Below are 12,757 nucleotides of genomic sequence, written 5' to 3' on the forward strand. Positions count from 1 at the left end.
ATAAAATCAAAATAGGTTCACGACTTAGATACAAAAGCTGATACTATAAGCAAATTGGCAGAGAAGGGAATAGTTTACCTGTCAGACTTATGGAGAAGGGAAGAATTTATACCTAAACAAGAGATAGAGAGCATTACAAAATGCAAAATGGATAATTTTGATTATGTTAAATTGAAAAGTTTTTGTACAAACAAAGCCAATGCAATCAAGATTAGGAGGGAGGCAGAAAATTGGGAAAGAATTTCTATAACTATTGTCTCTGACAAAGGCCTTATCTCTAAAATATGCAGGGAACTGAGTCAAATTTATAAGAATATAAATTATTCCCCAATTGATAAATGGTCAAAGGATATGAACAGGAAGTTTTCAGAGGAAGAAATTGAAGATATCTATAGTAATATGGAAAAATGCTCTAAATCAATACTGATTAGAGAAATGCAAATCAAAACAACTCTCAGGTACCACATCTCTCTTGTCAGATTGGCTAACATGTCAAAACAGGAAAATAATAAATGCTGGAGAAGATGTGGGAAAATTGGAACACTATTGCATTGTTGGTGGAGTTGTGAACTGATAACCATTCTGGAGAGCAATTTGGAACTATGCCAGAGGGCTATAAAGATGTACATACCCTTTGACCCAGCAATGCTACTTCTAGGGCTGTATCCCAAATAAATCATACAAAGGAGAAAAGGACCCATATGTATAAAAATATTTATAGCAGTTCTTTTTGTGGTGGCAAATAAGTGGAAATCAAGGGGATGCCCATCAATTGGGGAATGGCTAAACAAAGTGTGGTATATGAATGTAATGGAATTCTATTGTGCTATAAGAAATGAGGAGCAGATGAACTTCATAAGAACCTGGACAGTCTTATATGATCTGATGATGGGTGAAGGGAGCAGAACCAGGAGAACATTGTACACAACCACAGACACATTGCTTCTGTGATGACTAACTTTGATAGACTTGGCTCTTCTCAACAATGCAAGGTTTTAAGAAAGCTACAAAAGACTCATGATGGAAAAGGTTGTTCACATCCAAAGAAAGAATTATGGAATCTGAATGCAGATTGAAGCAAACTATTTGCTCTCTTTTTTCAAAAATTTAATTTAATTTTATTTTTGGTTTTGTTTTATCTTTCTCATGATTCATTTCATTGGCTATAATTCTTCTTTACAACTTGATTGTTGGAAAAATAAGTTTAATGTGAAGGTATATGTAGAACCCATATCAGATTACATGTCGTCTTGGGGGAGGGGGGAGGAGAGGGAGGGAGAGAAAATTTGGAACTCAAAAACTTGTGGAACTGAGTATTGTAAACTAAAAAATAATTAATTAAAAAAAAAAAGATAGAACTGCCTTGCTGCAATGAAGGCCCAGGCAAAATCAGAATACACAAATTTATAGGAGACCCAATTAGTTGAGCTGCATAATTTCCTCCAGTTTCATACAACAGTACTTGAATAGGAATGAAGGAAACAGATGTTGGGAGTAATCTAGGGTTAGACACACTCTATCTTACGTTTCTTTTCTCAAGCCTCCCATATCACCTCTCTTCTACCCTTTTCAGTTGAGGACTTTGACTAATTCTTCCTGGAGAACACAAAGCCAATTTACCATAAGCTCCTTCTCCCTATCCCACAGCACACTAATATTACCCTATCATTCTTTCCTCCATTATTCCAGTCGCAAATGCAGAGGTGGCCCTTCTAAAAAAGGCCAAACCCTCTCTATGTGTAACCATTCTCCTATCCCACCCTGTCTTCTCCAGCAAATTGCCCCACAATCATGACTCTTTCTCCAATCTTCAAAATCTCCCCATTTAATAGCTTCTTTTTTGCTTCCTACAATCATGTCCAAGTCTCCCCCATCCATTAAAAAAGGTCTTCCTCAAATTATTATACTATATATTCTCTCTTTCTCAGCCAAATTCCTACAAAAAGTTGTCTACACTCATTGCCTCCACTTCCTCGCTCTCTTAAATCTTTTGCCATCTGTCTTCCCAATCTCACTTAATTGAAACTGTTCTCTCCAAAGTCATTAATGTCTCAACTGCCAAATTTAATGGCCTTTTCTCAATCTTTATTTTTCTTGATCTTCCTGTATAATTTGACAAAAAGACCACCTCTTTGCTGGATTTTTCTCCTCTCTAGATTTCATAAAACTGCTGTCTCATGATTCTCCTCTTAACTTATCTGACTGTTCCTCAATTTCCTTTGTTGGATCACCATCTATTATCACATCACTTAACAATATGTATACATCAAGTTTCAGTCCTAAGCCCTCTTATGTTCTCTCTCTATATTCTTACTTGGTTACTTTATCATCTCTCATTAATTCAAGTAACCAATTTTACCAATCTGGTTAAAATGATATTATGCTATTGGGTGACTGTACTGCTCAAGTGATGCCTGCAGTGGCATAGAACATGAGGAAGTGTTGCATGCAGAGCAACTAATATAAGCACTTGTCTCCAGAGCCAAATCTTCTCTCCCCATTCAAAGAACCATACCCTAATCTGGTTATTTTATTCACAGAAATAAAACGCCAGTCTGCAGACTAGGTTAAGGATGCTCGCTCTTCATAAAAAGTTTGATGTGTCTCTAATTGCAGGACAAGTTCCCATCATATTTCTTATAAATCTAGATAGTATTATAAATGTGCTGTTCTTTCAGGACAAAATTATATTTATGAGATAAAATTATTATAAAAATAATCCCCTGGATCAATTTCTCTATAACCAGTACTCAATGCCATCTGGTCTGGGATCTGTATTATTAAAATGCCTAAGACCAATCCAGACCTGAGTACAGATGTATAAGGACCTAAGACTGGGTTCTCTTCATCAGCAAGAGTACTATATTTATCTTCCAGTAGCAATGGATATAGAACTGTGGGGAAAGTATCACTGGAACCAAATACACCCTGAAAATAATTACATAGATGTTTGTATCTGGCAATACAGTGAAGCTGTTTTGGTTATTTCATGGAAAGCAACAGAGGATGTAGTCCTACTTGGTATGTGAATCCATTTCTGATGTTTCAGACATGCTCTTAAAACTCCTATGGTAACCTATAAGGCTAAAAACCTCCTGGATCTATTAAAAAAAAAAAAAACAGACATTACTATTTGAAAGCCTGGTTCATTTAATAAATGTTAAAATTTGCAATCTATTCCTTCTAAAATCTAATAAATGGAGATTGCTAAGAGTATGGATTCCTTTTTCAATGATACCTGTAATGATGTTCTAAGATGTGCCACCTCAACTAAAAACATCTGAGAGAAATCAGGACACATATGAGAATTGATGACATCATTAACATTGTTAGATCTTTTACTTGCTGCGGACCTGCTCTGTGCTCAATTGGTCAACTATCTGACTCTGAATAACCTAGACCCTAACTGACCTAGACAACCACCAAAAAAGGGTTCATCTAAAATGTCGTCTAGAGGATGCTCAAGGTGTGCAGAAAGGGGCATCTGAAACCTCTTCAGCCGAAGAGACCCTCCAAAAGGTGTCAGTATTACTGGAATGACTGATTCCAATTTCAATTACAAATTGAAACATTCAGCTGTCTCTTGCTGTTTCTTGCCTTCTTTAGTACTTCCAAAGTTTACATGATACCTATAAAATCAAACTTACATCTATGATATTTTCTATGCAGATAGCTTCCAAATCTATATGTCCAGCCTTAGTATTTCCACCCAGGAGAGGACAAGAGACATGCAGAGGCTAGAAACAAACATATGGTACCTGAGTGCAAACAGAAGGCAAACAATGCAGGGGCTGGATAAGCAAACAGGAGCCTCCATTACATTTCTTTTCATTCTCTTCTTAACTCTCTGCAATCTGGCTTTTAATTTCATCATTTGATTTAAACTGCTCTTTCCAATTATCAAAAAGTTATCAACAATTCCTTAATTACCTAACCTAACTGCCTTTTCTCAGAATCTTCAGAATTACTGAGTTCTCTGTAGCCTTTGATATTGTTACGTCATCTCTTCTCCTGATGTCCGTTCTCATATTTCCAACAGCCTATCAGGCATCTTAAACTGGATGCTTTGTAGACTTCTTAAACTCAATAATATTCAAAACTGAACTCATTATTTTCACCCTTAAGACCCCTCCCTCTTCATAACTTCCCTCTTACTGTCAAGGGTATCATCATGCTCCCTGTCACCCAAACTCACACCCTATATGGCATCCTCGACTCCTAGCTCTCATTCCCCATATTCAAACTTTAGCCTAATCCTGTCATTTCTACCTTTATAACATCTCCTATATACTTTCTCTTCTCTCCTCTGACACTGTCATCATCCTGGTACAGGCTTTCTTCACCTTACTCCTAGAGTACTGCAGTAGACTTTTGGTTGGTCTCCCTGCCTCAAGTTTCTCCCTACTTCAATCCATCCTCCCCTCAGCTATCAAAACTGATCTTTCTAAAGCAGAGGCAAAGGTATCTTCTCTCAACGCCAGAGGTCTCAAGGCAATACGTCAATCTAGCAGCAGTGGCAGCAGTCTCTCTGTATGTCCATTCTTCTGCTTTCATGGGGAAGGAGTTTTTTTAAGGGGATTTTTTGGTGGTTTTTTTTTTTTTGGTATGGGTAGGTGGCCCCAGAGCACCAAACTAAGGGGTAGGAGTTGGGGGGGGGGGGGGCAGGGGAGAGGGTGGGGGGGAGAGAGGGAGAGAGAGAAAATACATAGTACTGTATAGTAAACATAATGGGGGTTTTTTTTGGAATGTGGATTTCTTCCAGAATTCTTCATGTATAATGCAATTCTTTTGTAAAGAACTGTTTATACAAAATATTAACTATAAAGTAGCTCAGTAAAAAAGTAACTAGCAAACATGATGCATCAGGAAAGGCTTCATGAAAAAGATGGTGCTTGAGCTGCTTCTTAAAGGAAGAGAAGGCATTTATAAAGCAGAGGAAAAGAAGAAGTGCACTTTGGGTATAGGGGACCACCACTGAAAAGGCATGGGGAAGAAGATGGAGTGTCATGTGTGAGAAACAGAGTGTAGGAGGGGTAGTGATACCCAATGAAGCTAGAAAGACAAGCTGAGGACAGGCTGAATACAAAATGTATAAAGTACTTTGCCAATTTTAAAAAGCCATAGAAACTGTATTAAAATTATCACTAGTAAATTGGAGACTAATATATATACACACATACATGTACATATATATACACACATACATATTTTATACTAAACAGCACAAATATTTTAAGGAAGAAATTCGGTTTATCTCAAAAATTTTCATTTCACTTATCATTAAATACCTGAAAAAGTTGAACACAGAATTAGATCATCGGAGTCCAGAACCCATCACTACAAGGCAGAAATAGATGAGTCTTATGTAAAGAAATGTTTAGCAAAATGAACAAAACACCATGGAATCAACCACTACAAAGAAATTCCAAAAGTTTTGGAAAGCTCAAATTTCTTCAGATTTAAGAGCTGTGATATGAACTGGAAAAAAAAAATCAAACAGTAAAAAATGTTTTTCCACAGTAGAAAAGGCAAGAGCACTCAAAAAAGGACTGCGACCACACATCATCTAATGCCCTTCCAAAGAAGTAATAAAAGGCTTTGGAAGGCTTCATGTTCAAATATAATGATCACATCACAATTCTGAAGGATCATAAGGAGAGAACACAGAAAATTAGAGAAGTCTAATAATAATTAGCAAAAGTTACTCAATACCTTCTATCAAAAAAATCATATGCCTATGGAAACTGTATTAATCCAATAGTAGCTACCTACCACCACAGTTATGAAATCATTAAGTATTTACCTTTCCATGATGAAATAAATAAGTGAAGGGGGTGGGTAGGGGATAGAACATAACTATACCTCTTCTAAGCTGTGGAGCGAAGAAGCAGATACCACACGAGATGACAGTGGGTGAAATGGCTCCTGACCAACCACGTGTTGATTCTGAACTTGTATAAAAGGGTTCTGTTGTGGTCTGTGGGGTAATGGTGGTATGCCATAGTGAAAACCCTGTCCCATTAAGTGATTTTGATGTAAATTAGCAAAAGTCCAGGATCCATCAGGTGGCAGGTATTTCAAGGGAGGAGGGGTAATGTTTTCAGAGGGTATTGAGAATGAGGGATTATATATTTGGGGTGGCAGATGTTGCTGAAATGCTGTGTTGTTGGCCATTTCAACATCTCTGATGCTGTCACTGAAGTTAGAAAAGTGGCCACTATGATTTGAATTGGATGAAGAAGGGTTTGCTGGTGGGCTTCTAGTTTGAACTTGTCTGTATTGCAGAAGTCTCGACTGAGGTGGTGGCATTTCAGTAAGCTCCCGTGTTTCATTTTGATCGTGATGAGCCAGCTCTCTGAGTAAGTCTTGAAACCTGCTAAAAAGAATACGTTATACCGATGGAGAAACAAAAACTCTTTTGCACATTAAATATTTTAAGTATGAAACAGTACATATATGAATTCATAGGCATAATAATACACATAAGCAAATGAAATCTTAGCACTGAATTTAGATTTAAATCTATTCAATAAAATTGTACATTAATTGGAAAAAAAAATCAACTGTACTTCAAATAAAAGTTTTAGGTAAAATACACTAAAAATGATCCTAACACTGAAAAAAGATAGGTCCTTCCCCCTAATATTTTTGATAAATGTCATCATTTTGTTTTTTTGAGTCATTACTCCAATAGATAAAGGCAGCATTGTAAAACAGACTGAGTACTGGCCTTAAGAGTCAGGAAGAAACACATTGAAATCCTGCCTCTAGTTATAGGACCCTGGGCAAGTCACTGAATTTTTATGTCACAGGTTAGCTCCTTAAAACTAAATCAAAAAATAAGTTGTTAGGAAGAGTTCCACATTAGGCACTCTCTTCTCTGAAGAAAACATATGGTACATCAGACCCAAAGGAGAGGAGGAAAAGCTGCCCATCATTCAAATGCCTGACATAAAAACCACCCAATGCAAAAAAGCATTTTTTAAGCTCCTATCATTAAGAGGAGGCAGCTAGGTGGCACAGGGGGCCTACACTGGGCCTAGAGACAGGAAGACCCATACTCCTGAGTTCAAATCTGGCCTCAGACACTTACTAGCTGTGTGATCCTGGACAAGTCACTTAACCCCATTTACCTCAGTTTTCTCATCTGTAAAATGAGCTGGAGAAGGAAATGGCAAACCACTCCAGTATCTTTGCCAAGAAAACCCCAAATGGATATGAAGAGTTGGACAAAACTGAAAAATGACTGAAAGTGCTAAAGGGATTGCAGGAAATAATGCCAACATTATCTATAGTCAGAGTGAGTCATTTTTCTAGCCTAGGACAGCTTAGGAAGACAGACAAAAGGATCTCTGGACACTGGGGCAGCAGCTAGTCACAAGTGCAAGACAGCCACTGTGGTAGTGATGAGGAGCATTTTAGCACCAGAAGATGGAAAGGAAGCCAAGGAGAGTTCCACAGTAGGAAGTACCTGGCCGGGAGATATCTGTACCAGAACTGGGAGCAAAAACAGGTGTTCTGTCATCTATTACTCAGTTCCAGGCCCAGGGGAGAGAGGAATGGTCCAAGGGAGTGAGGCTGGAGCTCAGTACTGAACAAACAATAAGTTCCAGAAAATCAGCTGTGTGGTTCTAAGCCCAGGAGCAGAAAGGTCTTCAGCTGAAACCTTTCACTGCATACATAAACCTACAGTAAAATAAGCAGGGCAGGTGATTGGGCCCAAAAGGGAGCCAACAGTTCAGTAGCTCTGAACCTGCAGAACCTCTCAGTTGCCTAACAGTGACTAACTCTAGCAGTAGTGTCCTGAAATTCAACACCATACAATCTAACAGACCCAACTTGCAGAGCTCACACCAGAAAAGCAGTGAATAGACCTCTTCCTGAACGATATTTCTTTGAAGCAATGAAAACTTACAGGTCCCCAAACTGAGCTGTGAAAGCGGTAGAAAAAAGTAAAAAGACAGAAGCTGAGGCCAGACCCCATTCACTACTGCTCCAGTCCCTGAAATGAACACTAACAAAGTCCAAAATCAAGAAGAGGATGGAAAAATGAGCAAGCAAAAAAGAACTCTACAATGAAAAGCTATTATAGAGACAGAGAAGACAATAACTTGAAAACATCTATAAGCAAAGCCTCAAAGAAAAATGAAGATTTGACACAAGCCCAACAAGAATTCACAGAAAAATTGAAGAACTAAAATGATTTTTAAAACCAAATGAAAGCTATGAAAAAAAAAATGAAAAGAGAATTAACGACTTGGTAAAAGGAGCACAAAACCCTACTAAAAATAATTCACTTAAAATTAGAGTTAATGACTCCATGAAACATCAAAAAATAATAAAACAAAGTCAAATGACTGCAAAAAAAGAGAAGAAAATGTAAAATATCTCATAGGAAAAAAAACTGACCTGGAATATAAGTTGAGGAGAGGTAATTCAAGAATCATTGGGATGATCTGAAAACCCATAAACAACAAAAAAGGATCCTATATATCATATTTTAAGGAATTATAAAGGAAAAGTACCCAGATATATTAGAAACAAAAGATCAAAATAGAAACTAAAAATCCACTATTAATCCCCTAAAGAAACTCCAAAATGAAAACTCAAAGTAATGTAATAGCCAAAATCCAAAAATTTCAGGTGAAGGAGAAAATGACAAGTAGTCTCATTTTGCAGAAATGTAGAGCCTGCAAAGGGGAGTACTATGAAATAAACATAGAAATGTAGGCTAGAGTCAGATATTTAAAAGGCGTTAAATGCAGAGCTGAACAATTTTTATTTTATCCCAGAGGCAATGAGTAACATGGACATGGTAAGACTTGGGCTCTAAGAGATATTATTTGGTCAAATGTGTGGAGAATGGATTATAGGAGAAAGAATGAAAGCTGGTAGTCTAATTAGGAAGTTATAAAAATGAGGGCCTCTAGTGGCCATGTGAGAGCGGAAAGAAGGGGACAGATGAGAGAGATGTTGTGGATGTAAATCAAGACTTGAAAACTCTTTGGATCTAATCAGGTATAGGAGAAACAGCCTGGCTCTGAAGTCAAAGGACATAGCTAGATTCTAAATCCACATCTGAAATCTAATGTTTGTGACATCTTTTTTTTGTTTGTTTGTTTTGAGGCATTTGGAGTTAAATGACTTGCCCAGGCTCAAGACAGCTAGTAAGTGTCTGAGGCCAGATTTGAATTCAGGTTCTCCTGATTCAAAGGCTGGTGCTCTACCAACTACACCACCTTGCTACCTCCTGTTTGTGAAATCTTGAAGTCACTTAATGCGACCTGTAAAACAGGGGGCTGGACTTGATGGCTTCTGAGGTCCCTTCTAGCTCTACCATGGGTTTAAGGCAACAGCAAGCAAGAATGCAGCAGTGGAGTGAGCATAACACTTCTGACACATATTGACTGTGACTTTGGCCAAGCCACCTAAACTCTCAGTGTCCTAGACAACTCTTGGAGATATATGATCCTAGGTACCTGTTATAATGAAGAGATGGCACTCCCTATTTTTAGATAACATTTAAAGTTACAAATTAATAATTTTAATCACTGATTTCACTTCTGTTTCTACCTATCCTTTATAATTCAACAAATGTTTATTGTATACATGAGCAAGGAGACTGATATATTTCCCTAGAAGTGGGGGGATGAAGAAACAGGAATACATGTAGTTGTCAGACTATATAATCCATACCTGGAAAACAGTGTTTTGGCTAATTGAAATCACTAGGAGTTTCAACCAAATTACTTCTGAAGAATATATTCTTATATATCCTTGTATACCACAGTACGAAATTTTTTCACAAGAATGATGTTCGGTCATTTCTCAGTTCTAACTCTTCATGACCCCATCTGGGGTTTGCTTGGCAAAGATACTGAAGTAGTTTGCCATTTCCTCCTCTAGCTCATTTTACAGATGAGGAAACTGGGGCAAGCAGGGTTAAGTGACTTGCCCATGGTCACACATCTAGTAAGTGTCTAACGCCAGATTTGAACTCAGGAAGATGTGTCTTCCAGACCCTAGCGGGGTGCTCTATCCACTGTGCTACCTAGCTGCCCCTTCACAAGAATACTCCTACTCAAAATAAAAAGACTTGATTTTCAAGGAAATCTGGGTGGAATTTTTGTTTCAGAAGCTACTTTTAAAAATGTTCAAATACCTTGAATGTGTTGCTTCTGCTTCATCTTCTAAATTACTGGCGAGCTTCCAGTTTGCCCTGATTGGTTGTTGATGTAATCCTGCTGGTTGCTGGGGAAGATGCTGCAGGTGAGGGTGGTGATAGTGTGGATATGGAAGACTGCCTTGACTGAGATAGGCATTATGCTCACTCCACTGCTGTATTCTTGCTTGCTGTTGCCTTAATGTTTCTAAGGCCACATTTCCATGTATACGTTCTGTGTAAAAAAAAAGGAAAAAAATGTAAACCATACCCACTGTTGGTTGGAGGGGGATTTTTTTTAAAATAATAAGCTAATTTATTTATTTTTAGTTTTCAACATTTATTTCTATAAGTTTTAAATTTTCTTCCTCTCCCTCTCCTCCCCCCTCCCCAAGATGGTATGCAATTCGATACAGGCTCTACATATACATTCCTATTAAACATATTTTCACATTAGTCATGTTGTATAGAAGAATTAGAATGAATGAGAGGGACCACGGGAAAGAAGAAAACAAAACAAAACAAAAAAAGAAAATAGTCTGCCTTGATCTGCATTCAGGCTCCATAGTTGTTTCTCTGGATGTGGATGTCATTTTCCATCATGAGTCTTTTGGAGTTGTTTTAGGTCCTTGAATTGCGGAGAAGAGCCAAGGCTATCAAAGTCAGTCATCATACACTGTGGCTGTTACTATGTACAATGTTCTTCTGGTTCTGCTCAATTCACTCAGCATCAGTTTATACAAATCTTTCCAGGTTTTTCTGAAGTCTGCCTGCTCATCATTTCGTATTGGAGGTGGATTTTTTAAAAAAGCTTTTAATGCCAACAAAGATCCAGCAATAGCTACGATTAATTTTGGGAACAATGCAAGAAATCCCTAGACTTGTGAATGAAATCACTCATCTAAAATTTTTATCTGGCACAAACTGTATATATTCTAATGTTCTAGACTATGTAAAACTAATTATTAACACAATCCTGATTATTATGGTAAGTAATCTATTCTTAGTGGAATTATTCAAAGAACTGAATAAATCCTGCCCTTAAAGTAATATCCTGTAGGACACATGCTATTAGATAAATGATCTTTTTTCACTTTCAGTAGTGAAACTTAAGAGATATTGGAAGAAAATAAAAATAAAGCTTACCTAAAGCTTCCCCTAGTGGTAATCCTGGAGGATTTTCTTCAATGAAATTATTCAAGTGAGGGGGGGGAATCATTGGGTTGTGTTGTGCAATGGATCTCAGAGGGTTAACTTCTTGCAGCATAGGAGGAGGGTGCTGTTCAGATATCACTGCATCTATAGCAGGAGAATGTGGTCGATGAGAGACTGCATTATTAAAGAAGGAATGGTTGGGGCCTGCTTGATATGTAGGAGAAAGTTGAGAGGGTTGCTGCTGAGTTTGTTGATTCAAGTGGTTATGCTGCTGGACTGCTTGGTTTGGTTGAGGTGGTATTTGAGTTGGTTGCTCAGGGAAATGATTCTGCTGCTGACTTAAATTTGGGGGCTGTTGAACTGGAAATGGTTGTCTTGGTAGCTGGGATAAGTGCTGATAGTGGCGATGAGGGACTGCATATTGTGCATGGGGAGCAGGAAGATGAAGATTTACATGTCTTGGATTGAGATTATCTTTGCGATGAAATTTGGAATTAGGATAAGTAACACCAGGGCGAGCTTCCGGACTTCGGTTCTGTGGATTTGAATCTAAATCATTCTAAAGAGAATGAAAAGAAATTTCTTAATTACAAAATTAACAATACTTTGAAAGCTTGAGGACAAACCATTCACCTTAAGACAATTAGATATAGTGATGACTTTCAAAAAAAAATTAAGAGTAAGATCACAGAGAAAAAAAAGCATGGTGAGTTCTAGTGCACAATATATGAGATGTTCTTGTTTTATTATGTATGTTTATATACCATTTACTATATTTTATGTATTATGCTATATATAACATATACCTTTATATGCTATATATTATATTATATGCACTAATAATTAACATGCTAGCATGGCTTATCAGAAGATTTAATTCTTTTAATACTCAAAATCTAAATTCTCTCATTTGAAATACTTTGATACCAGAAATGAGTTTTCTTTTCAATTTCTAGTGTTACATATTAGAATAATTTATTCTGGTACTCTTAGATTAATTGGATTATTTTTATACATTCACTTAGAAAGTTAAGCTACTAATGAAAAGCAAAGAGCATTTTAAATAAGATATTTACCATTACATAAAATAGTACTCACTAGCACTGGCCAAATACTTTCAATATAATTCAAGAAAGCGTGTATTCCTTTACTGGCTTAATTTATCAACTGTAGAAATTGGATAGAAGTTATACTAGGTAAAGAGAATACTACTGTCAAGAAAGACATTTTACTATCACATATTTTATTTTCACTTTTAATTCACACCGTAACTCCCTGTAAAAAATTCTACACACTGAAGAAACATAATTGACCACTTTGTCAGCCCTCAAAGTCTTAAAAATATGATTTCCATAACCAAACAAGACAAATAAGAGAAAGATAAAATAGGTCGTTTCAATTACACAGGCAAAATCAATGTTCCTAAGAACCTAAGAAGAA

General features: G+C 37.0%; 1 protein-coding gene across 3 annotated transcripts in view; it reads right to left on the bottom strand.

Annotated features, from left to right (window-relative positions):
* HELZ (helicase with zinc finger) overlaps window positions 1-12,757 on the bottom strand; it is a 287,790-nt gene that overhangs the window by 32,050 nt on the left and 242,983 nt on the right. For all 3 annotated transcript variants that reach the window (XM_036756959.1, XM_036756961.1, XM_036756960.1), the window contains exons 27-29: window positions 11,309-11,876; window positions 10,163-10,397; window positions 5,863-6,373 (exon numbers count right to left, since the gene is read on the bottom strand). In XM_036756959.1, coding sequence (XP_036612854.1) covers window positions 5,863-6,373; window positions 10,163-10,397; window positions 11,309-11,876 — 1,314 coding nt within the window. The remainder of the gene's footprint in view (window positions 1-5,862; window positions 6,374-10,162; window positions 10,398-11,308; window positions 11,877-12,757) is intronic.

Source organism: Trichosurus vulpecula, chromosome 4, assembly GCF_011100635.1.
Source record: "Trichosurus vulpecula isolate mTriVul1 chromosome 4, mTriVul1.pri, whole genome shotgun sequence".
Classification (NCBI taxonomy): domain Eukaryota; kingdom Metazoa; phylum Chordata; class Mammalia; order Diprotodontia; family Phalangeridae; genus Trichosurus; species Trichosurus vulpecula.